Raw genomic sequence first — 22,957 nt, forward strand, 5'->3', positions numbered from 1 at the left:
TATTTATCATTTTGCTTGTAATATAATTTATTTTTATCCTTTCAAAGAAACACATTGCTTTGATACATATTATATTTTTCATAATTCATCTCTAATCGTTTTCCTTTTCGTGTCACTTTAGCCAAGGCAGAATCTGTTGAACGCCGCTTCTCGCGTGGGTGAGGCTTCCCACCAGGTGCTAACAACTATAGGTGAAGAGAACGACTCGAATCGGGAGCTTCAGGATATGCTGTTAGCCTTGGCCAAAGCCGTGGCCAACTCGACTGCTGCTTTGGTCCTCAAAGCAAAGAATATCGCAGCCACCTGCGAGGATTCCGCTACCCAGAATCGCGTGATTTCAGCAGCCACCCAATGTGCTCTCGCCACGTCTCAATTAGTCGCCTGTGCAAAGGTCGTGGCGCCGACTTTGCACTCCCCCGCTTGTCAGACCCAGCTGATGAACGCGGTACGTGAGGTGACGAAGGCAGTGGAAGGTTTGTTGGAAGTGTGCAACGAGACCTGTAACGACGAAAACCTGTTGAAAGAGTTGAACATAGCTGCCAGTGAAGTGAGTAGAACGTTGAACGATTTGTTGAGTCACATCAAGACGGCGACCAGGGGAGAGCGGGCAAAGGAGTCTATTCAAGAGGGAGCGGTGGAGACGATACTGATAGCCACCGATAAACTGTTTGCCAGCACAGGAGACGCTGGTGAGATGGTGAGACAAGCAAGAGTTGTTGGCCAAGCAACGGCACAATTGATCCAAAGCATAAAGGGCGAGGCAGAGAGGCAGACTGATTCGGAACAGCAACGCAGATTGTTGGCCGCTGCTAAGGTGCTCGCCGATGCCACAGCCAAAATGGTGGAGGCCGCTAGACAATGCGCTAGCAGTCCACACGATGCCAAGATGCAGGATCAATTGCGACAGGCTGCCGAAGAATTGAGAGCAGCTACAACTGCCGCTGCTACTCCTGCTTTGAGAAGGAAATTGATCAATAGATTGGAAGCTTGTGCCAAACAGGCTGCCGCCACTGCTACACAATGCATTGCTGCTTCGACAGGCGCTGCCCATCACAACACAAACCAAAGTAGTCAAGAGGAATTGAACGCAGAATGTCATACCATGGCGCAACATATACCGAGTCTTGTAGCAGGTGTGAAAGGAACCCAGGCACAACCGGATAACTCTACTGCACAGTTGAATCTGATTAATGCCTCTGAACAGTTCTTACAACCTGGCACTGCCGTGGTAAAGGCTGCCAGAGCAGTATTGCCAACCGTTACTGACCAAGCTTCTGCTCTTCAATTGAACAATACTTCTCAGCAATTGGGTGCTTCTCTCTCGGATTTGAGGTCTGCTGTGACGCGTGCAAGGGAAGCTTGCGGTGGATTGGAATTGGATGCGGCTGAAGAGTTGATAAACAGCTTGAAAGACGAGTTGAGAGAGTTTTACAGAGCCGTAGAGGCTGCTTCCCTGAGGCCGTTACCTGATGAGACCACGGAATCCACTGCTCTTCGCTTGGGTGCCACGTCGAAGAACGTAGGTTTCGCCATGGCTCAGCTGCTCTCCGCTGCTAAACAAGGAAATGAAAATTACACGGGAAGCGCGGCTAGAGAGACAGCAACTGCTCTTAAAGATTTGACTTATGCAGTTCGTGGAGTGGCTGCAACTTCGAATCAACCTGATACGCAAAAGAAAGTTTTAATGACCGCTGATGATGTAATCTTGAAGTCGTTAAGACTGGTCAAAGAGGCTAGAAGAGCTCTAAAGAATCCTGATAATGTAGACAATGAAGCTAATCTAGCTGCTGTTGCTAAAGATGTGTCAAATTCGTTGAACAAATGCGTATCTTGCTTGCCTGGACAAAGAGACGTAGATGATGCTATCAAGAATATCGACGAAATGACTCAAGTTCTAGGCATGAACGAGTTTCCTCAAACTAACAAGAGTTATGGGTATGTATATCGTTTTGTTACCGATAACTTATCAAATGGTACACAAGTAATTAGTTACCTATTCATTTGTCTCATTTTAGTTATTGCTTATCATTCATTGGCATACATTAGAATTTTTTTTAGAGACAATGATAAGACAAAATTTAAGAGCACATTTAAAATAGATGTAACAACAAAGTAGGCCGTTCAAATATTAAATTTTTAGGTCGAGTGTAATGAACTATAATACTTGATGCGTAAAAAATTTTTTATTCTGTTTTGTTTATCACATTATTCCAATATAATAAATATTTTAAACTAAATTTTAGAAGAATCGTTCATTCCATTGATATTTTATTAAAATTGACTTTTTCTTTGAGATTTTTACTTCCAATATAATAAATATTTTAAACTAAATTTTAGAAGAATCGTTTATTCCATTGCTATTTTATTAAAATTAACTTTTTCTTTGAGATTTTTACTTCATTATCGTCTAAAAAGTATACATGTATCAATTTTTCTTTTATAGACAACTGCAAAGTGATCTTAATAACGCAGCTGCGAATCTGAACGATGCCTCATCGAACGTGGTATCATCGGTACGTTCCCCTGTGCAATTAGCTAGTTCTTCCAAGCAATTCACCAATGCATTTGGAGATTTGTTGGGTGTTGGCATGGAAATGGCCGGTCAAACAGCCATCGAAACTCGAACACAGATGGTAGTCTCGTTGAAGAACGTGAGCATGACATCAAGCAAGCTTCTGGTGACTGCCAAATCTGTGGCAGCCGACCCGAGTGCTCCGAACGCCAAGAACCAATTGTCGGCTGCTGCCCGAGCGGTAACAGATTCCATCAATTATCTAGTTGACGTTTGCACGTCAGCCGCGCCTGGACAAAACGAATGCGACAACGCCATCAGAAACATACAATCGATGAGGTCACTTCTTGATAATCCTAGCGAGCCAATATCCGACGCGAGTTACTTCGAATGCCTCGAAACAGTGATGGAGAAGAGCAAGAGTCTCGGCGATGGTATGACAGGCATAGCTAACCATGCGAAGAAATCGGAACACGAGCAATTCTCGGTGGCCGTCAGAGGAGTGTCGTCTTCAATCTGCGGCCTGATAGAAGCGGCCGCCCAAGCTGCATACCTAGCCGGTGTGAGCGACCCAACATCGGTGGCTGGGAAACCAGGCTTGGTGGACCAAGCTCAGTTCCTCAGAGCTGCTCAGGCTATTCATACCGGTTGCCAGAGTCTTGGCAATCCCACGAGCACCGAGCAGCAAGTTCTTTCAGCAGCCACCATGATCGCCAAATACACCAGCGCTCTCTGCAACGCTTGTCGCGAAGCTTCGAACAAAACCAGCAATCCGGTCGCCAAACGGCACTTCGTTCAATCGGCCAAGGATGTTGCCAATTCCACGTCAGCTCTGGTGAAGGAGATCAAAGCGTTGGATCAGAATTATTCCGAAGCCAACAGGGAGAAGTGCGCGGAGGCTACCAAGCCTCTTCTGGAAGCTGTCGACAATCTGTGCACGTTTGCCGGATCACCAGAATTCGCCAGTCAACCGGCCAAGATATCAATAGCTGCCAGAGCTGCCCAGGAACCGATAACAAGCGCGGGTAAAGCAATCATCGACGGTTCCTGCGCGATGGTGCGTGCTGCTAAGAGTCTAGCCATCAGTCCCAAAGATCCCCCAACTTGGCAATTGTTGGCAAATCATAGCAAGAATGTCAGTGATTCGATCAAGTCTCTGGTTGCTTCCATCCGCGACAAGGCGCCTGGGCAGAAGGAGTGCGATGCAGCGATCGAAAAATTGTCGGCCAGGATTCGCGAGCTGGACGCCGCGTCGCTAAGCGCTGTTTCACAGGCGTTGGTCCCGCGGAGAGAGAACACGGTGCAAGGATTCACCGATCAAATGGAGAGCAGCGCCAGCGAATTGCGAGAAAAACTGGAACCTCTTCGAACAGCTGCCAAGTACGAAGCCGAAAACGTGGGACACGCCGTCAATCAGATCGCTTTGTATTGCGAACCATTGGTTTCCGGTGCTATCGGCGCTGCCTCAAACATGGTGCACTCGAAACAACAGATGGTGCTGCTGGATCAAACGAAAACCGTTACCGAATCCGCCCTGCAGCTTGTCTGCGTGACGAAGGAGTCCGGTGGCAATTCGAAGGCAATCGTTTTGCACGCCGAAGTCGATGAAACGGTGGAATCGATGAAAGACGCGTTGCAGGAATTGCAAAATACTTTGGAAACCATCTCGACATCAAACGGTATTGTTACCGGGTTGATCGATACCATTTCTCGTGCCATGGTTAGATTGGAGGATCATAGGATGTCCACTATAGACACTGTGGATTCGTACGTGGATTATCAAACAAGAATGGTGGAGGCTGCTAAGGAAATTGCTCGGCTGGCACAGGAAATGGTAAACTATGAAAAATACAATTGATCAAAAACAATCAACCTGATTATTAAAATTTTCATTCAATTTCAGTCGACGAAATCCAGCACCGACGTAGGCAGACTAGGCCCCCTCGCAGTGGACATCTCCCACAAGTACACTCAGCTGGCCCGCGATACGTCCGGCGCCTCAGCAGCTGCATCCAACGCTGACGTGTCTGCAAGACTTCGTACAGGTGTGCAAGAGCTGGGCAGAGCTTGCGTGGACATCGTTCGAGCAACAGGAACTTGTCAGATGTCACCGGGCGATGCCTATGCGCAAAGAGAGATTGCAGAGCACAGCAAGATCGTCACCGAGAAGGTGTCCCAGGTGTTGGCTGCCTTGCAGGCTGGTTCCAGAGGTACGCAAGCTTGCATCAATGCTGCTAGCACCGTGTCAGGTATTATCGGCGACCTGGACACCACGATCATGTTCGCCACTGCTGGAACCTTGCATGCTGAAAACGAAGGCGACACTTTTGCCGATCATCGAGAGAACATCTTAAAGACGGCCAAGGCTTTGGTAGAAGATACCAAAACGTTGGTGGCTGGTGCGGCCTCGTCTCAAGAGCAATTGGCAGTCGCGGCGCAAAACGCAGTCTCAACGATAGTTCAGCTTGCTGAGGTTGTCAAGTATGGAGCTGCCAGTTTGGGTAGCCAGAATCCTGAAGCTCAAGTAATGCTAATCAACGCGGTGAAGGATGTGGCCTCTGCTCTTGGGGATCTGATACACGCTACCAAAGCAGCCAGTGGAAAGCCTATCAACGATCCCAGTATGGCCCATTTAAAGGACTCGGCCAAGGTAAGATCTAACTTTCTTTGTTAACCATTTTTTTTTTTACCTTTTTTTTTCTTTTTTTTTGAGCTTTGTGATTGATATTGCGGATGAATGAAGGAGCCTCTTCATTGTTGGCTTAGCATTAACTATGGTCTTGGAGAGACGCTTGAGTAATTAAAGCCTATGATGGAATGGCAACGATACAGATACATCAAAGGGAAATAGAGCTTTGTGGAAGATACATGTGACTAAAATGTTGCTCGTTTTTTATTTTTTTTTTTATTAGCTATTATGAGCTTTCCTTATTAGAGACTGAATCTGTTATTAGTAAACAGGGGAGGTGAATGATTTGGGAAAAAACTTTTTTACCTTCAAAATTTTTTTCTTAAAATAGGAATAAATAAATCATTCAAGTATTTGATAATTCCAAATAAATACAGTATAAATCTAATTGGGAAATGCTTTGATTAACCGCAGCGACAAATTTTGCTATTAATTCTTAATGGAGGAAAGAAGCAAAGCAGGATACATTGCGACGAATCTAACAGCGCTTGTTATTTATTTCTCTCGTTAACACACTAAATTTGGTCTTCACGCTTAACAAAGAACCAAATTCCCGTTATTTTATTTTGGGTGGACTTTAATCGATGAATTTTTCCGTTTCACCTCTCTAACCGACTAAAAAAAAGAAAAGAATACAAGAATATACAAAAATGTAAGCCTGAAACAATTCTCAATAATCTCGCTCACGAGATATTGGATAAAAAGATCTCTCGTGGCTCGACCAAAACGTTCACTGTTAAAAGAAAGAAAAACAATTAAAGTCCACCTTGCATACTACCCATTTAGTTCGATGTTCCATCTTTTCTTTCATGTGTGTGACACTATATTATACATATACTTCTGTGTTCCTTTGGATCATACATATGTAGAGCTGTGCAACAAGCAGAACAAGATTTTTGCTTCAACCAAAAAAGAGTATATATACATATCTTTATATATTCAGCTTGTTTTTTTTTTTCTTTTTCTTTCTTTTTTCCTGCTTTATTAAGATGATTTGAGATTTAATTTGAACAAAATTAAAGATGACAAAAAAAAAAAAAGAAAATAATTTTTGCAAAAGATTTTTCACAACACGAACACTTGTTGGTGGACTTTAATTGTGAGTTTTCATTGACGATTTTGGTCTGGCCGATCCGGATAGGTGTTAGAACAGCAGCTACACCAGCAGCTGATGCCTCTGAGTGACGTCGGCGGCTCGGAGTCCGAATGGTTCGTCTCTGATCAAGAGGAGGAGCTGATACGTCTGCTCTCGGCCTCAGAGAGCGAACAACCGTCTCAGCGAACTTCCGATTTGCTGTTGCTCATGTAGCCGAAGCTTGATTGATCGAGTCTTTTTTGTACGCCCATCGATTCGTTTCGATCGTTTATGAATCTGACAATTGCCCTTTTGGTACATTATAAATTGGACGATGAGAGCGAGAAGAAACAGTTTACAGTTTTATTTTATTTCTCTATTTCTATTTATTGCAAATACTTTTTTTTTCTTATTCAAGCGTATTCTCAAATTAACTTACGATGTGAAAAATTGATTTAATTATTGGAAGATAGCATATGTGTATATATATAGGATAAGGGGGAAAATTAAGAAACATTAGTACCAGAAAGGGTTGAAATGAAAAACCTATGAATACTCGCAGAAAATTCCAATGTTAAACAATTTTTTTTTCTCTCTCTCAATTTGTTAGTTGAAAAAGAACTTGGTGACGACTTTGCACTCTCAAATTTGCACTTTTCAAGTTCTTTTCGAACAGTTTCGATTTTTACTACGTATGATACTGTAGCATATATCGTATGATATATTAGTTCCCTGTAAACGTTACAAGTATAATACGAAATAATACAAAATCGAATAATTATTAATAATATTAAAAAAAAAAAAAAAACACGGTATAGTAAAGAAACACGATGCGCTTATTGCTGTACTTTTAGTCATTCACATAGTATTGTAGACATCATTCTTGCTATGAAACAATTGTATCGTGCTTTAGTCGAGGTTATTTACTTATACTTTTTTGTATCATACATCATCTTTCCTTCTTTTTTCTCTCTTTCTCTCTCTCTCTCTTTCTCTCTCCCCCTTCTTTTTTTTTTCTTTTTGTAACGACGAAATAAAAATCATAAAATTCATATACTCCATACATCCCCTTCATATATGAGCATATTATTAATCCGTCCTGTGGGCAGAAAAAATTTTTTTTTTTTTTTTTTTTTTAAAACAAAGCAACTTTTAGGTATGTACATTATACATTGCAAACGATGTGTGTGCATTAACGATTAATAGCATCCAGTGCTTTAATGCTTCGTCGACTAATTGGAAAAATTAATTATTCTATTTGCCATTTCTTAAAGCAAATTTAAAAATGATAATAACATTTTTTTTATGCAGATTAGAATTTTTACGCGGTTTTTCTCACATTTAATAATAAATTAACGAGTTAATCTTGTGATAAATATTTCAAATTTTCTTCTCGGCAATTTACAAATTTCTTATACTTACATAATAAATAGGAAATATCGTTAAATAAAAATTCATCCGATATTCATCGAGTTAAAATAAATTGAAAAGAAAAAAAGAGATTAATTTTACGCTTATCTTATTTTCTAATATCACTTTTCAGCGAATAATATTGTAAATCCACTAACAACGTACAAAGAAAAAAAAAAACACATTATTAACTTTTCTCAAGGTTCTTGTGTAACAGAACATCTCGTCATCGCCATTTTATTCAAAACATGCAGCTGATAACAATTGTATTAACCTTATAACATATTTCATATCTCATTTCTGTAGAGGATCACACATCTAAAAATCACGTAATCACAAAAATTTATTTTATCCATAAAAATGAGAAGCATAAAAATTACTCTAATTACTCTCGTTAAAATTACATGATTTTTAGATACATATATTATTACTATTATTATTATATTATTATTATTATAATATTCATTGATATATTTCTCACATCCATCTTCAATTGATGAGTACATAAGAAACGGTACCCAGATCTCGTCTGTTCATCATCAATCACAATCATTAATTTCCTCCGTTAATTTTCGTGTTCAGGTGATGGTGACCAACGTTACGTCCCTGTTGAAAACTGTGAAGGCGGTGGAGGATGAACACACTCGTGGCACAAGGGCATTGGAATCGACTATCGAGGCCATAGCTCAAGAGATCCGCGCGTTGAACACCCAAGAGATCCAAAAGACGAACGTCACCCCTGAAGATCTGGTCCGTTGCACGAAAAGCATCACTATGTCGACCGCTAAGGCGGTGGCTGCCGGGAACAGTTGCAAACAGGACGACATAATCGCGGCTGCGAACATGGGACGGAAGGCCATTAGCGACATGTTGACAATTTGCAAAGGAGCCGCGTATAATTGCGCTGAAACGGCCGAGTTGCGGGACAGAACGCTTCAAGCTGGCCACGATGTCGCCATTAATTACAGGGAATTGTTGCAAGCCATCCTTCAAATCGCGTCGAGAAGTAGTGACGCGAAGCACACGTTGCCCCCGATTAGCAGAAAGATAGCTCAAAGCGTAACCGAGTTGGTGGCCGTTGCCGAATTGCTGAAGGGCAATGATTGGGTGGATCCTGACGATCCGACTGTCATCGCTGAAAATGAATTGTTGGGGGCCGCTGCGAGCATCGATGCTGCCGCAAAGAAGCTAGCCAGCTTGAGACCTAGAAGGAGTATACAGGTGAGTTTTGTTTTAAGATTAAGTTAATTGAAAAGAGAAACCCAGAATTGAAGGGACAGAATTGTTTAAATAGAAAAAAAAATAAACAAAATCCTGTAAAAGCACACAAACAAGTCGTCTGGTTTCCGTAAGATATGTTTGATATTCTTGGTTGTTTTTTAAAGAATCGACCAGGAATCAAACATATTATTATGGTGGTCAGAAAAATCGTCGAGTATTTATTGATGGTAAGATAAATTGCCGTTTAATTATTCAGGTAATCGAAAATTCGGTGATGTTTGCCAACATTTTTTCTACATTTTTCGTTCTCTCTCTTGCAGGAGGCGAACGAAGACATGAACTTCGACGAGATGATCCTCGAGGCGGCCAAGTCAATCGCTGCCGCAACATCAGCGCTTATAAAAGCGGCCAGCGCCGCTCAAAGAGAGTTAATAGCCACGGGGAAAGTATCTCGTACACCTTTGACCAGCTCTGACGATGGCCAATGGTCCGAAGGTTTAATTTCTGCCGCGAGAATGGTCGCAGCGGCTACTCACAGCCTGGTGGAGTCGGCAAACGCTTTGGTGCAAGGTGTCAGCTCCGAGGAGAAATTGATTTCCAGCGCGAAACAAGTAGCCAGCAGCACAGCACAGTTGTTGGTCGCTTGCAAAGTAAAGGCGGATCCAGACAGCGACAGCACGAAACGTTTGCAAGCGGCTGGAAATGCTGTGAAACGCGCCACAGATAATTTAGTGAGAGCAGCTCAACAGGCTATTCAGCAAGAGGAGGACAGATCATTGATTTTGAACCGCAGAATGGTGGGTGGTATAGCTCAGGAGATAAACGCCAGATCGGAGGTACTGCGTATTGAGAGAGAACTGGAGGAGGCTAGAGGTAGACTCACTGCTATACGACAGGCAAAGTATAAAAATCGGCCAGACCTGGCTGACACTGACACAGAACCTGAACAGAGCGGCTATGAGAGCTACACAACCAGATACGAGACCAGATCTTATGAGACTCAATCACAGATGAGTTATAACATGTATCAACATCATTCTACATCGCACAATATTAGCCAACTTTCTATGGATAGACAGACTCTGGTCAGTCCAGAAAAGGTTCACTCTACGCAGAGCACTTTAGAGAAGAAAAATATAAATTTAAATCAATATTAATGTCAATTCATTGAAAAAGAAGTTAGATTTTGTTAAGAAGAATAGTACTATTTGCGTTCAAAAGCAATTAATCATGAAATTTTGTCAATGGAATTTTGATCGTATTTCGAATACTCCAAACAATAGATGATATGATTGTGGAACGTATTCAATGAATATTCAAATTTCTATACTACATTCGGAAGCAATATTACTAAATTTACAATTTACGTCCATAAATATGAAATATATTCGAATGGCAAGAAATACTCGAAATCAGAATTTTTTAAATATTATCACTTTTGGTATCTCGATACGTCAAATATAATGATAATAGAATTGCATTAGTCTATAATAATCTTTGCGATGATACGATAGAAAAGTGCCCTTAGCTAGAATTAACTGTATGCTTTCGCAATTAGATTTTTATAAGAATAATTCTTGATTCGACTATAACCGTCCATCTTTTCCACGAACTTATCTTTATCAATTTAACACGAACAATGATTGAAAAAAACTACAGAGCACATTTTTCTACACATTTTTTCGTTTCGACGATTTTTACTACTTTGATAAAATATTTACTTTTGCTCTTCCTTTTGAATTAATTTTTTGAAAAAATATGCAAATTTACACAAAGAATATTTGTATTTACATTCTCGAGGAAGAGTTTAATGGACTTGAGATAATTTCATAGAATCTGCACTTTTTAAAATATATATTTATATTTAACTGTTAAGAGAATAATCATATAAGATCGGAGGAAGAAAGATGTTTCTTTGAATCGATGTTTCTTTTTTTTATTCTTTGGTTTTCTAGACAAACGATTTAATAGTCGTTATACACCTGATTTAATTTAGATCTAATTTATCATAATTTTAAGTTTAAGATCACAGATTAACAAGAAAAGCAACATATCATTTAATTTTATTAACTTTCCGACAATGTGTGGTCTAATCCCACAGAGTCTTCACCTGTTTTCCCTTAACATTTTCCGTTTTTCTTGGGATTAACATTATTGTTTAAGTCTTTGTTCATTCTGACAATTAATAATCGTTACTTGAACTTATCTTTCTTCATTATCTTTTTTTATTGTCTTTCTACATTATCTTTCTACATTATCTTTTGCTCGTTGCTCATCATGTACGATGGCTTGATAATTTGGTGGTTTTTTTTTTTTTTTTTTACACTTTAATAAGAGATTTGATAATCAGCTTTTTTAAACCTAACACAACATAACACAAAGATTTGTAAAAAATCTTATATATAGCCAAATCTTGCACACGAGTACTACGTAGGATAATTCTAAGTTTCAAGTAGATTTTAACAAATTTTAATGCGAGCAAATTTGAATAGAAAAAGATATATAAATGAGAATATTGGATAGTTAAATTTTATGAAAAGACTATCTTTTTTATCTTTTTTCTTCTTATATATATATATATATTTTTTTTATAAATGTATGGTACAACAAATACAACAAATTACTTATTATTATTTTTCTTTTTCATAAAATTGTGCAATTGTAAAATATTTAAAAAAAAAGTGTCAATAATTTGTATGATTTATTCATTTAATTTTGGAATAGATGATTGCACATAATTTAATTCTTTTCTTATTGTTGGATTTTTTAAAGATAAAAATTTTTATTTCTTAAGAAATTTAGATATTAAGTTAGAGTTAAATAGTAACTATATTTTATGAAAATTATTTTTCATTAAATTAAATGATAAAGTTTTTTTAATTTTTAGAATCATCTTGTATATTAAATGCAATTAACAATAAAATAGCAATAGAATAAAATTAGATACAAATAATTGCTGAACATACAAAAAAACATTATAACAAAAATTGGAGAAAATATTTATCATGAAACATCCTAGAATAGATCATTTATTTTTGTTACTGCGAAGATTAAGCTTTTTTGACAAGAAAAAGAAAAAAATAATATTAACACAAGTAATGAAAATTAATATAAAAGTTATGCACATTTAAAGAGGCTTGATTAAAGTATAATTATAGTATATATATATATATATATATATATATATATATATATATATATATATATTTTAATGAAATTTGTATAAAAATGCCAATAATCATTAAAAGTGAAATGTATGTTAAAAAAGAATTTTAAAAACAGAAAATACATTTGTGCTTTTAATTAAAAGTCGTAACCAGAAACAAAATCTTTAATTCTCTTGAAATTAAACACGAATCATTATGGTTTTTATTAAATATAATTCAATTATACGTGGATATTGTGTTATTCAATATCATGGAATCATTGTCATGAAATAAAATAAGCATTTGTAAACAATTTTTTTCTTTTTCAATTTTAGATTTTATATATATATAAAAGATCACTTTATACACGAGAAATATATCAATTTTATACAAATTTTTACAAATTTTGAACAATTTTTATATTGGAATTATATATAACAGCTAATGTAACAGCTCTATTACTTCCAAGCATTTGTAATTTCTTTGTATATTTTTTTCTTGATCATATGTTTGAACTTGAGAAGAGAAGGAATTCGATTTAGATAGATGAATGAAAAGGAGATATTTCAAAGCGTGGAAAAAACATTCTTTTGAAAATTGATTGGAAGGTCTGCACAGGCCAGGTTTCCAAGTGATTGATTAGTGCAATTATCGTTAGTCTTTCGAAGCTAAGTGAAGAATTTGTACATAGATGTTATAAATATTTCGCGTAAAGAAAAAAAGGAAAAAAGTAAAAAAAAAGAAAAAGATTTGACGAATCCATAAATGGTGAAAAGGAAAAAGTGCCTGAGTCTAAACGAGCTGCCGCTTTTTTTCATTATTATATATGCTACGTAGAGAATTCGTAAGATTTTCGTATATTACCAAAAATATCAGATGCTTTACTAATGTTCGATAGCATGATTGCAAAAAAAAAAAAAAGAAGAAAAAGAAAAAAAGGAAGAAAAGAGAAGATCCCTTTGTACGAAAAAAACAAACATTTCCAGAGGAAAGAAAAAAAAAAGCGAGGAGATACATTTTTTATTATTATTGTTAAATACTTTTTCTCTTTTCAAAGGGATCTATACACAAGTATATGAATATATATGTACGTGTATATATATATTTACATTGCATTTAGCGTTATATATTTTCAGAACGATCGCCAATCGTATTTTTATTTTATATATACATATATACTTATAGAGTGCCATGATATATAGAAAATTAAATATTATATAGATACAAATAATAAAGATTGGAAGGAAGATGATATACGATAGATAATTCTCTATATATTATTATGTATTAAATATATGTATATGTCATAAAATATAAGATAATGTTAAAAAAGGAAGAAAAGAGCGGTGGAAAAGAGAGGGAGAGAGAGAGAGAAAGAGAGACGGTTTTTACAAATTTTAAAACACTTTATATTCATTGTTTTTTGACAATCCAGATTTATATACAGGATATTTTTAATCCATTGTATTTAATACAATTAATATAATTAAATCTTATCGTGGAATGTTATACAAGTTGTAATATTATATTATTATATTAGATTATATTATATTATTGGTTTATTATTAATATTAATTTTATTATTATTATTATTATTATTACTATTATTATTATTAATTACAATGTACGTACAGCTACGAGATGATTATGACGATGAATATTGTTTCATTATAATTATATTACAACGACTATTCTCGAGTGTAGGTATTAGCCCTATTAATTATATTAAAAAAATAATAAAGAGTTTCTAACATTTCATTGTCGTGGGTCTCATTCGAAACTGTGAAACTTTCCATTTCTTTTTATCTTACGTATTTTGTGGTAAATGAATGACAAAAGTGAAAGATATATATATATATGTATGTACGATTTTAATTCTTTAAGTCCTTACAATATCGTGAAGCTACAAATATTCTTAGAGTTTGATCACAATGTAAGAAAAATTGTATACGTGAAATATTCAGAATATTTATTTCTCGAATACTCGATAGTTTTCGAATATATTTAATAGTAGTACAAAAATTTGATCGAAAAAGAAAGAAGATACGTATTATACAAATCAGGACTTAAAGAATTCAACAGGATATTTAAATTATTTTAATTCGATCGTTGAATCATTCATTAATTGTGAACAATTAAAAAAAAAATTGATGCGAAATATATACTCGAATAATGTGGATCGAAGCGATATAAGATATACATTTTGATGATTATTCACGTGATTGGAATACGAGGTAGTTGAACAAATAAGCGGCGACAATGATATTTCCGATGCGTTAAAAGTCTTCAATTTTATAAAAGAAAAAAAAAGTTTTAAATTATTCCTTTAAGAGAAATTTGACGACTAGTTTTTAGCGAGTGACTTGTCCAATGCCTTTGTTATAAACCTTGGGAGAATAAATGCTGCCCGATGCACTTGATCGTTATAGTATTTCATATTCATCTGGTCAAGCTCGGTGTCGTTGAAAACTTTTGTTGGCTCCTTGAAATTCGTTTCCTGAAATAATATATTTACGCTCATTTGAAGATATGTATCATCGTGAGAAGAAATAAAATAAAATGAATACATTGAAAGTAAGTGAGGAATAGAAAGAGAAAATTGAAATTTACAGGATTTAATCCCCCGAGCACGAATCCAATTTGACCTGTAGGATAAGTAGGCACGGAAACAACGCCATAAGACGCAACTGGGAACAAAGATTTGCAACGTTGCAATGTTTGCGTCACGTGATCGAGGTTCAACCACGCAGTCCCCGCTTGACTGCAAACGATTCCATCTGGTTTCAACGCACTTTTCATTAGATTAAAGTATGATTCTTGAAATAGGCACTCTGCCGGACCTATTAAATTAATAAACATTTTTCATCTCATTCAGTTTTTTATCAACGAATTTCGTTCAAAATATTTGTATTATATTTCTTCACTTCGTGACGTGTAACATTTAAATAACACAATCTTCCAATTACGAATAACAACAATGATATTTAATGATTATTTATTGATCGATGAATATACGTGTATTCGTTTTCAATATATATTTTTATTTTTATAAGAAATCTACTTACCGACCGGGTCACTGCTATCGGTGATTATAACGTCAAATTGGCCACTGTGTTGCTTCAAGAATTGAAAACCATCGCCTATGTTAAGCGTGACTTTAGGGTGATCCAGCCCGACACCCATCGAGGGCAAGTATTTTTTCGATACCTCTAACACTTTTGGATCGATCTCGACTTGCACGATCCGTTCCACCTGTGGATGTTTAGCTACTTCGCGAGCAACTCCGCCATCTCCACCTCCAACTATCAAAACCTGACAGAGACAAAAACACAAAGGATAACAGGCTTGTCACAATTTTTAATTGGAATAAAGAAAAAAAACGCTAGAAATAATTAAGAATAATTTTAAATAATGTATATAATTCTTGTTTTTTTTTTTTTTTTTTAAATATTTGACAGACGTAGAAACTTACAGTTTTTGGATTTGGATGGCTGCACAATGGTAGGAAAGCAATCATCTCCTGATACGAAAACTCGTCTCTCTCCGTGCACTGAATGATACCATCTAAAATTAGGGTCCTTCCATGTGATTTCCTGTATACGTGTAATTAAAAACAAGTTCCTTTTGAAATAATGACAAAATCACTAACTTACTTCAACTTCAATTCCTTTCTGCTCTCTTTCTTTCTATTTTTACGATTCGTATATTTCCGTTAATATTTTTCTTAACAAGAAAAAAAAGAAAAGGAAAAGATAAAGAAATTGCATTACGATAAAAAAATTCATATATTTCGAGGAAAAAAATTAAATAAATTACGAAAAAATTACTTTTAAAATCGACATAATTTTATATAAAACTTCACGACGCGTTATTAAAATAAAAATATATCAAAAATATATCGAAACATAGAAAAAATAAATTTCGATATATCTTTATTTCTTTTTAAATTTTAATTTCGATATATTCCTTATAAACAGATTTCCGATCATATTTCAAAGCAAATCGTTTATCCGAACGATCCTCCAATTATTTCCTCTAATTATTTCATTTATTACCAAGAAGCGAAAGCCCAGAGGGAAGCAAGTAAATGCGCAATATTTACGTTTCGAGCACCATCACGTCCTGATACTGCGATCGTTCTCGATGGAGTACCTTGACGACCTCGAGGGACAATGATACACCTGGCCACAGATCGTTAATTTCACTGAACCATCCAGGTTTGATCGCATCCATTTCTCCTTTTTCCGCCTCTTGTTCTCGCTTGTTCACACCACACCGGTGTTCTGTTCACGGTTTCGAGATTCAACTGGAAGTAGACACCGTCGGTCGGTTAATCGTGGACGAGGAAAATAAAAGTGCTAACTTTTTTATGCGGCCAAACATGTTTCCCTACGACACGGATCGCCACTTCCACTACAACTGCGGAGCGGGTAACTTGAAAGAAGAAATGGCGAAACTCGTTTGTCACTCGTGTATTCGTGCTGCCAGTATCCAGCTGTTGACCCGGTATATATGGCTTGCTTTCCACGTTATTATACGTGTTGTTGTTTGTCACGTTATTAACCTTTTCCCCGAAAAAAAAAAAACAGTTTTTGTTGTTGTGAATGGGTGAAAAGGAGTTGTTTTCGTTGTTAATGCAAAGGGAAATAATCGTGTAAAGATTTAAACGCTTGGTAATGTTAAAATGTTGTAAAAATTATGTGGGACGATAATTTAAAAGATGCGTGAGAGTCAAGTGCGAGAAGAAATAAATTCTCTTGAAATTTAATCGCTTTGAATGGTTAATTATTATTATTATTATTGTTAATTTATTCGATCGTGTTTAAAGAAACAATTTTATATTTGAGTGAATTTAAGATTATTTTTACAAAATAGTTTGACAAATAAACATTATATCAGGTGTCTTAAGCATTGTCATAAACTATATCTTATAAACTAGAAAGTCACGTGTATGAAATGTAAACATTCGACTATTAATTAGCAGTTGAAGAATTCAGATAATAAACACAATTTAAAAATTTTGGATCATAGTTTTAGTTTTATTAATTTTCGAGTAATTTTTGTTATCGACTCGAAATTGATAGTACAAATTTTTTTTCTTGATTATGTTAAATATTTGATTTTTTCTTTTTATTTTTGGCAATAATATATTTTAAATTATTGAAAGTTAATGTATTATTTAATCACGTGTATTTAACTATGTCCTTCTCAAATCCAATACAATTTAACGATAAAAACAAGTTTCTTCTCTTCTTTTTTTCATTCATAATTCTTTATTAATTCTCAACGAAGCACAAATCTATTAATCTTTATTATATTCGATTTTTATAAAGTATATTTAAAATTCTATTTAACCATTTCTATTTACTTATTTTATTACTCGACAATCACATTCAAGAAAACCCGTTTCGAATTAATTGAGAGAAGAGAAAAAAAAATAGGAAAGAACACCAGCAGCACGAACGACAAGTTTTCATTTATCGAAGAGGCTTCATTTCCAAAAATTTCAAAAACTAACTTCATAGATAAACTCACGATATAAAAAAAAAAATAAAAGAAACAAATTGCAAAATTATCACCAAAATTAATTGACAAGTAAAAAAAAAAAAACAAATTTTACACATTCACTTCAGGTCACAATCATAAATGAGGATCACCAAAAAAAAAAAAAAAAAAAAAAAATGTTAAATTCAGAAAGAAATTAGAATATTATCAGCATCGATGATGACAAAACGGTTATTGAAATGTTGCCTGTTGGAATAAATTCCAAGTGGAAAAATTCCAATTCAAATTAATTCATTGGAATAGATGAAGATCGGCACACTAACTTCAAGAGGGAACTGTGACGATTAATTTAACCAAGTTGCACCGAGGAGTTACCAGCACCGCGCACGATTAAATTCCGAAAAGACTAATGTGAACGTGTATACCGTGTATGCAAAGCAGTGACGTATGACGGCGAGCAGACCTTTGAAACGGAAACACGAGCGAGAATGGAAAGTTGACGGGAGTTTACTTGCCAAACGGATGATGGCCCTTATCAACCTCCTTCCCTCTTATATACTCCCAGATAATGACGGTTCAACCGCGGACAAAATAACTCGTGTACGCTGTACTATGTAACGAAAATTAGTTTTCAATAAATCGAATGGATCGGAATCTCGATGGGTCGAATTTTGATTTTTTCGATTTTCGAAATTATCTCGATGATCTTGAAATGTTTTTATTTTATTCTCCTTTTCTTTTCTTTTTTTTTTTTTATTTCTTCGAAAATAAAGAGCGTCTATTTTTATTTCGAGGAAAACTAAAAAAAAAAAACTCTTGAAAAATTTTGATTTTTTTAAATTCTTCGGGTTCATATCGATAATATTTTTTATTTATCTAATTGTACATCGTGATGGATAATTGATAACGATTATTATATTTCGACAAAAATATTTGTGTTTTAAATTTTTCCAAAGTAGTTTTTTTTTCTTTTTTACTCTGTACATTCGTATTTGAACTTTGATCTTTGATTTCTTTGTCAATTTTTTTTTTACGAAAATAATTATTCGTAATCATTTTCTTCGAAATTTTTAAATTTTAGTAAAATTATTCTCATTGGTTGAACTTGTTCCTCTCTTATTAAATAAATAGATAACCCTTGCTTTAACGTTAAATATCTGTTAAATAATTTACGTTCAACAGTATGTAATGTATAATTATCTTCAACGTTCTATATTTATTTTATCTCGAACAAGAAACTGAAAGATCATTTATGTATCTCTTATTTATAGGATAACGTTCTTATCAATTAATAACTTTTTTGACTGAGATTCCATATAGAGACCATGATATTTTTCGGAAAATAATTAATCTTTTTAATTTTCAATCATAAACAATTGTCATTTGATTTTTAAAAAAATTATAAATATATTGAAATTATGTGTAACAAAAAAATTATTCATTCTGTTATAAAAAAAAAAAAAAAAAGGAAAAAGGAAAGAAAATTTTATTGTTGTGTAAAAAAAAAAATACTTTAAAAAGTATTTTTAAAGTTCGTTCTTTTTCTAAAATTCAAAAAAGAAAAGTTTCGAAGGAAAGCTTGTAATTATCTTGAGAATTAAAAACTTATAATAAATTCATCGTACAAAATTCAATTTTATTATATATAGCTTATCGAAATGCATTTTTTAAATGCATTGAATGAATGTTGATAAGGCAAATATTTTGCGATTATGTGGAGTTCAACCTTGATACATTTGGTATCAAGAAGTCGAGGTTACTTGAATATAATTTAAATTTTATAATTTTCAATTTTCCTAAATTTTTGAATTTAATATTTCGATGATTTTTTTCGTAATAGTTTTACAATTTTTTTTTATATTAAATGATTTTTTTCAATTATTTTAAAATCATTTACATATAAAATAATTATAAATTAAATAATAAATGTAACATGATTATGTTTTATAGACATTTTAAATCTTAGATTGCAAAAATAATTTGTGACTTAATATTTCGTTTATAATATAAATTTTATTATATGATATTGAGTTGTCTCGTATTCAATAACAATTAGTATTTGGAGGAATTAACTGATAGATTCAACAAACGAATCTTTCGACGGCGTCGTTTTTCGGAAGAATGCTTTAAAATTTCTTTTTATTCTCTTTGTTGCCGAGTTTTCGCTTGTTTAAATTCAACCGCTGTCGTCGAACGATGTCTCCTGTCGAAACATTCGTATCATATATATAAAAGTACATATCCTATGTTTTGCAAGATTATCACTCTAAAAATACGTTGTAGTACGTAAAACCAAGATTGTAATAATCTATATTTTTTACATTAAAGATTAGATACATAATTGCGACAGAAAAATGATAAAAATTGCGTTCAATTAATATTTTGTATTTTCTATCAAGAGTAAGTAGACAAGGAAAGTAAATGGAAAGAAAAGAAAAGAAGAGATAAAATAAAAATTGACCATCAGTTCCCTCTTTTGCGTATTAAAGATATTTCTTTAAAGCATGATAAGATAGAACAAGAATTGAGAACTATCGCCATCTCTTGATATTTGAAGATATTTGAAGATATCTCTCTAAAATGGTGAAAAGATGGTACTGAATTTATTTTTTCTACTTTCTTTCTAAAGAGATAGCACTGGTACAATTAAATGAAACGATCAAAAAAATTTTGTTTCCGAAAATATAGAATTTAAAAAATAAGTATGAAGAAAATACGTATAAAAATGAGTGATTATATCTAATTTTATAAGAAGAAATAACTAAAATAATAAAAAAAATGTTTTATTCTTGAAAATATGGAGTTTATATGGAAAGTAAGTTGAAAAAGTAAATATAAAAAAGATAAGTATATATAATTTCAGAAAAATTTTAAGTGTGCTATTTTCTTTAAATTATGTTCTCCTAATATAAAATCGAAAATTTTGATAAAAAAATTTTTAAATATTACAAAAATAAAATTATATAAAATTCTTGTGTGCCTCTTCTTTTTCAATTACATTCTTCTATTACAAAATTGAAATTTTAAGAAAAATTTTCGTCACTGAAATTTTGACTTTTCGTTAAGAGAACATAATTGTAGAAGTGGCTCACGAAATTTTTCAAAAAATTCTAAATTTAAAAATTTCTGGCTAAAATTTCGATTTTATATTAGGGAAATATAATTCTGAAGGAGGTAATACGCGAAATTTTTCATAAAATTCTCAATTTTTAAATTTTTGATTAAAATTTCGACTTTTAATTAAGAGAATATAATTGTAAAGAAAGTAGCACATGAAATTTTTCAAAAAATTCTAAATTTAAATATTCCTGTTAAAATTTCTTTTCATTAGGAGATGATGCTGTTAGATGTGTTTGGCATTCAAGAGATGTCGTTAATAATCAATTCTTACACTATCTTTTTCCTTCTCTTTTTACTCTTTTTTACTCTTTTTGTTTACATTAGTTTCATTTATAGCATTTAAAAGATGACGCTAATTTCTCCTATTCTATCTCTATCCTTCATTCACTATTTGCTTTTCTTGTCTATATTTGCTCTGAGTATGACCACATACTGCGGAAATAATTAAAAACACATTTTTATTTCTTTTTCTATTGTGAAACCGCACTGTGGATTTCCAAGATTATATTTATATACAAATTATAAACATATATTTATTCAATTTATACTCGAAACATATTTTAATATTACGAAAACAAGAGGGATAGCAGGAAATTGATAAAATATAAAGAGACGATACAATATTTTTTTTTTAATACGTTTTATTTCATTTTTCTTAATATAATTTACAAACTTGCTTAACTCTCGTATAAATCTAAAAATATAGGTAGTCGTGTATCGACGTAAACTATAATAACATAGATAATAACAGGACATTTTTTTAAACCGTTCGCGAATTTTCAATTCATCCTGCAAAACGGCGTTCGTTGTACACAGTACATTGTACGTTTCCATATATAACTATACAGCAAATACGTTAAAAAATAGTACAAAATATTTTAATTTTTCTCTTCAACACTCTCTCCTTTTCTCTCTCTCACTTTTTTCCACGCATACTTTCACATTGTACACATTCTCTCTTTTTCCATCATTTTCACGCTTATACACATATAGGCAATTTCATTCCTATCTTAATCTGTGTATCTCGAAATAGAAATTACAACGTTGCAATAGCTCTCATTTTGTTCTCATCAGAATATTTAGCTATTATTGTTTGCAAATGTCTGTCTGTCTACTTCCTGACGAGACGCCTCTTTACGTCGATAATAATTATAATTAGCGTATGCAAATATCTTTTTTCGTTAAAATGGAAATGGAAAAAATAAATTTTCCTTTTTTTCCTTGCAAAAATTTTTTCTTTTCTATTATTCGACGAAAATAAGCCTTGATTCATTCTTATCCAATTTTATACGCTCGAACCACCTCGAGTTTCTTTCTCTTTCAAATTCTTTTCCAGAAAAATTAATTCTTTTTATATATCTTAAGGTAGCACAAAAATATTCATTCGACTTCAATATTATTTACTCCTGTAATCCTTTTCAAATCATCATCCTCCCCATAAAACACGAGGAGTTCGAGCGTAAAAGGTTAAACCGTGATTAAAGTCGACGAAGAAGCGATCCCGGACGAGCGAATTCCACGGACAGTTCCTCCTCGAGAAAGAAACGCGTTTTCGACCGGTAGTAAAACCGATGGGGGATCACCGTTGCGGTCAGACGTTGCATTCTCGATCACAAAAGGACCCTTAATGATCCTCGAAGGAGAGAGGGGAACAAAAAAAAAAAGAAAAAAAAAAAAAGAAGAGGGAAAGAGGGAACGGTCTAGGGTCAGAAATATTTTTAGGAGAGAGAGAGAGAGAGAGAGAGAGCAGGTACCACCTAAACCAAGTAGCTTCGATATCTTATTGCACCTGTCACCTGTGGCAACGGTGGCACAGGTTCCTCCCAGGAAATTTACATCATCCTCTCCTCGGATCGGATTTGCGGATTAACCATCCTTTCTTTTTTTTTCTTCCTTCTATTCGCGCCAATTTCTCTCTCCGTCCCAATTCTCCCGTGTTATATTTTTGTCGCGAATTTCCCCCTCGTAAAGCGTATAATAATTAGGCACATTTTATATTGTACATTCATTTCGTTGTCTCTCTTGAAGAACGTTTCTCTTGCAGGATTTATATATATATATATACATCCTCGTGTTCATAAGTCATTCGACACTTCGCTTCGTGATTTTTCTCTTCAGGTGTCCATTTTGAATTTGAATTAAGAATTTTTACGTGAAACGTAAAAATTGTGGAATAGATAAATAGATATTAAAAAAAAAAAAAAAAAATTGTAAACAGAAATTTTTCGATAATCCAATGATTTTCAAAATTTCTTTCAAGATTTTATGTATTTAGCAAG

General features: G+C 34.0%; 2 protein-coding genes and 1 non-coding gene across 16 annotated transcripts in view; 2 read left to right on the forward strand and 1 right to left on the reverse strand.

Annotated features, from left to right (window-relative positions):
* LOC551272 (talin-1) overlaps positions 1-11,268 on the forward strand; it is a 63,971-nt gene extending 52,703 nt beyond the window's left edge. For 7 of the 9 annotated variants that reach the window (XM_026444822.1, XM_026444821.1, XM_026444820.1 and 4 more), the window contains 5 exons: positions 122-1,935; positions 2,444-4,346; positions 4,416-5,162; positions 8,269-8,907; positions 9,228-11,268. In XM_026444822.1, the coding sequence (XP_026300607.1) occupies positions 122-1,935; positions 2,444-4,346; positions 4,416-5,162; positions 8,269-8,907; positions 9,228-10,064 (5,940 nt within the window). In that variant the 3' untranslated portion in view covers positions 10,065-11,268. Of the gene's footprint in view, positions 1-121; positions 1,936-2,443; positions 4,347-4,415; positions 5,163-6,342; positions 7,194-8,267; positions 8,908-9,227 lie in introns of those variants that run through there. The other 2 variants (XM_026444826.1, XM_026444825.1) reach the window with 2 other exon arrangements.
* On the forward strand, positions 9,014-9,113 carry Mir190 (microRNA 190). The gene has a single exon (NR_034303.1). It is a non-coding gene; the product is annotated as a microRNA 190 (primary transcript).
* A 2,170-nt stretch (positions 11,269-13,438) lies between the features above and the next one.
* LOC725099 (spermidine synthase) lies at positions 13,439-18,134 on the reverse strand. Of its 6 annotated transcripts, none has more exons than XM_001120306.5 (6): positions 17,984-18,134; positions 16,156-16,359; positions 15,526-15,646; positions 15,119-15,365; positions 14,664-14,893; positions 13,439-14,550 (listed from the first exon to the last, which is right to left on the reverse strand). In XM_001120306.5, the coding sequence occupies exons 2-6, from the start codon at positions 16,284-16,286 to the stop codon at positions 14,398-14,400; spliced, it is 882 nt and encodes a 293-aa protein (XP_001120306.1). In that variant the 5' UTR covers positions 16,287-16,359; positions 17,984-18,134; the 3' UTR covers positions 13,439-14,397. The 6 variants fall into 6 exon arrangements, with proteins under 6 accessions (XP_001120306.1, XP_006565087.1, XP_006565086.1 ...); XM_006565024.3 differs by having other exon boundaries at positions 18,022-18,087; XM_006565023.3 differs by having other exon boundaries at positions 17,882-18,084.
* Between the last annotated feature and the right edge of the window lie 4,823 nt (positions 18,135-22,957).

This window comes from Apis mellifera, linkage group LG13 (assembly GCF_003254395.2).
Source record: "Apis mellifera strain DH4 linkage group LG13, Amel_HAv3.1, whole genome shotgun sequence".
NCBI classification, from domain to species: domain Eukaryota; kingdom Metazoa; phylum Arthropoda; class Insecta; order Hymenoptera; family Apidae; genus Apis; species Apis mellifera.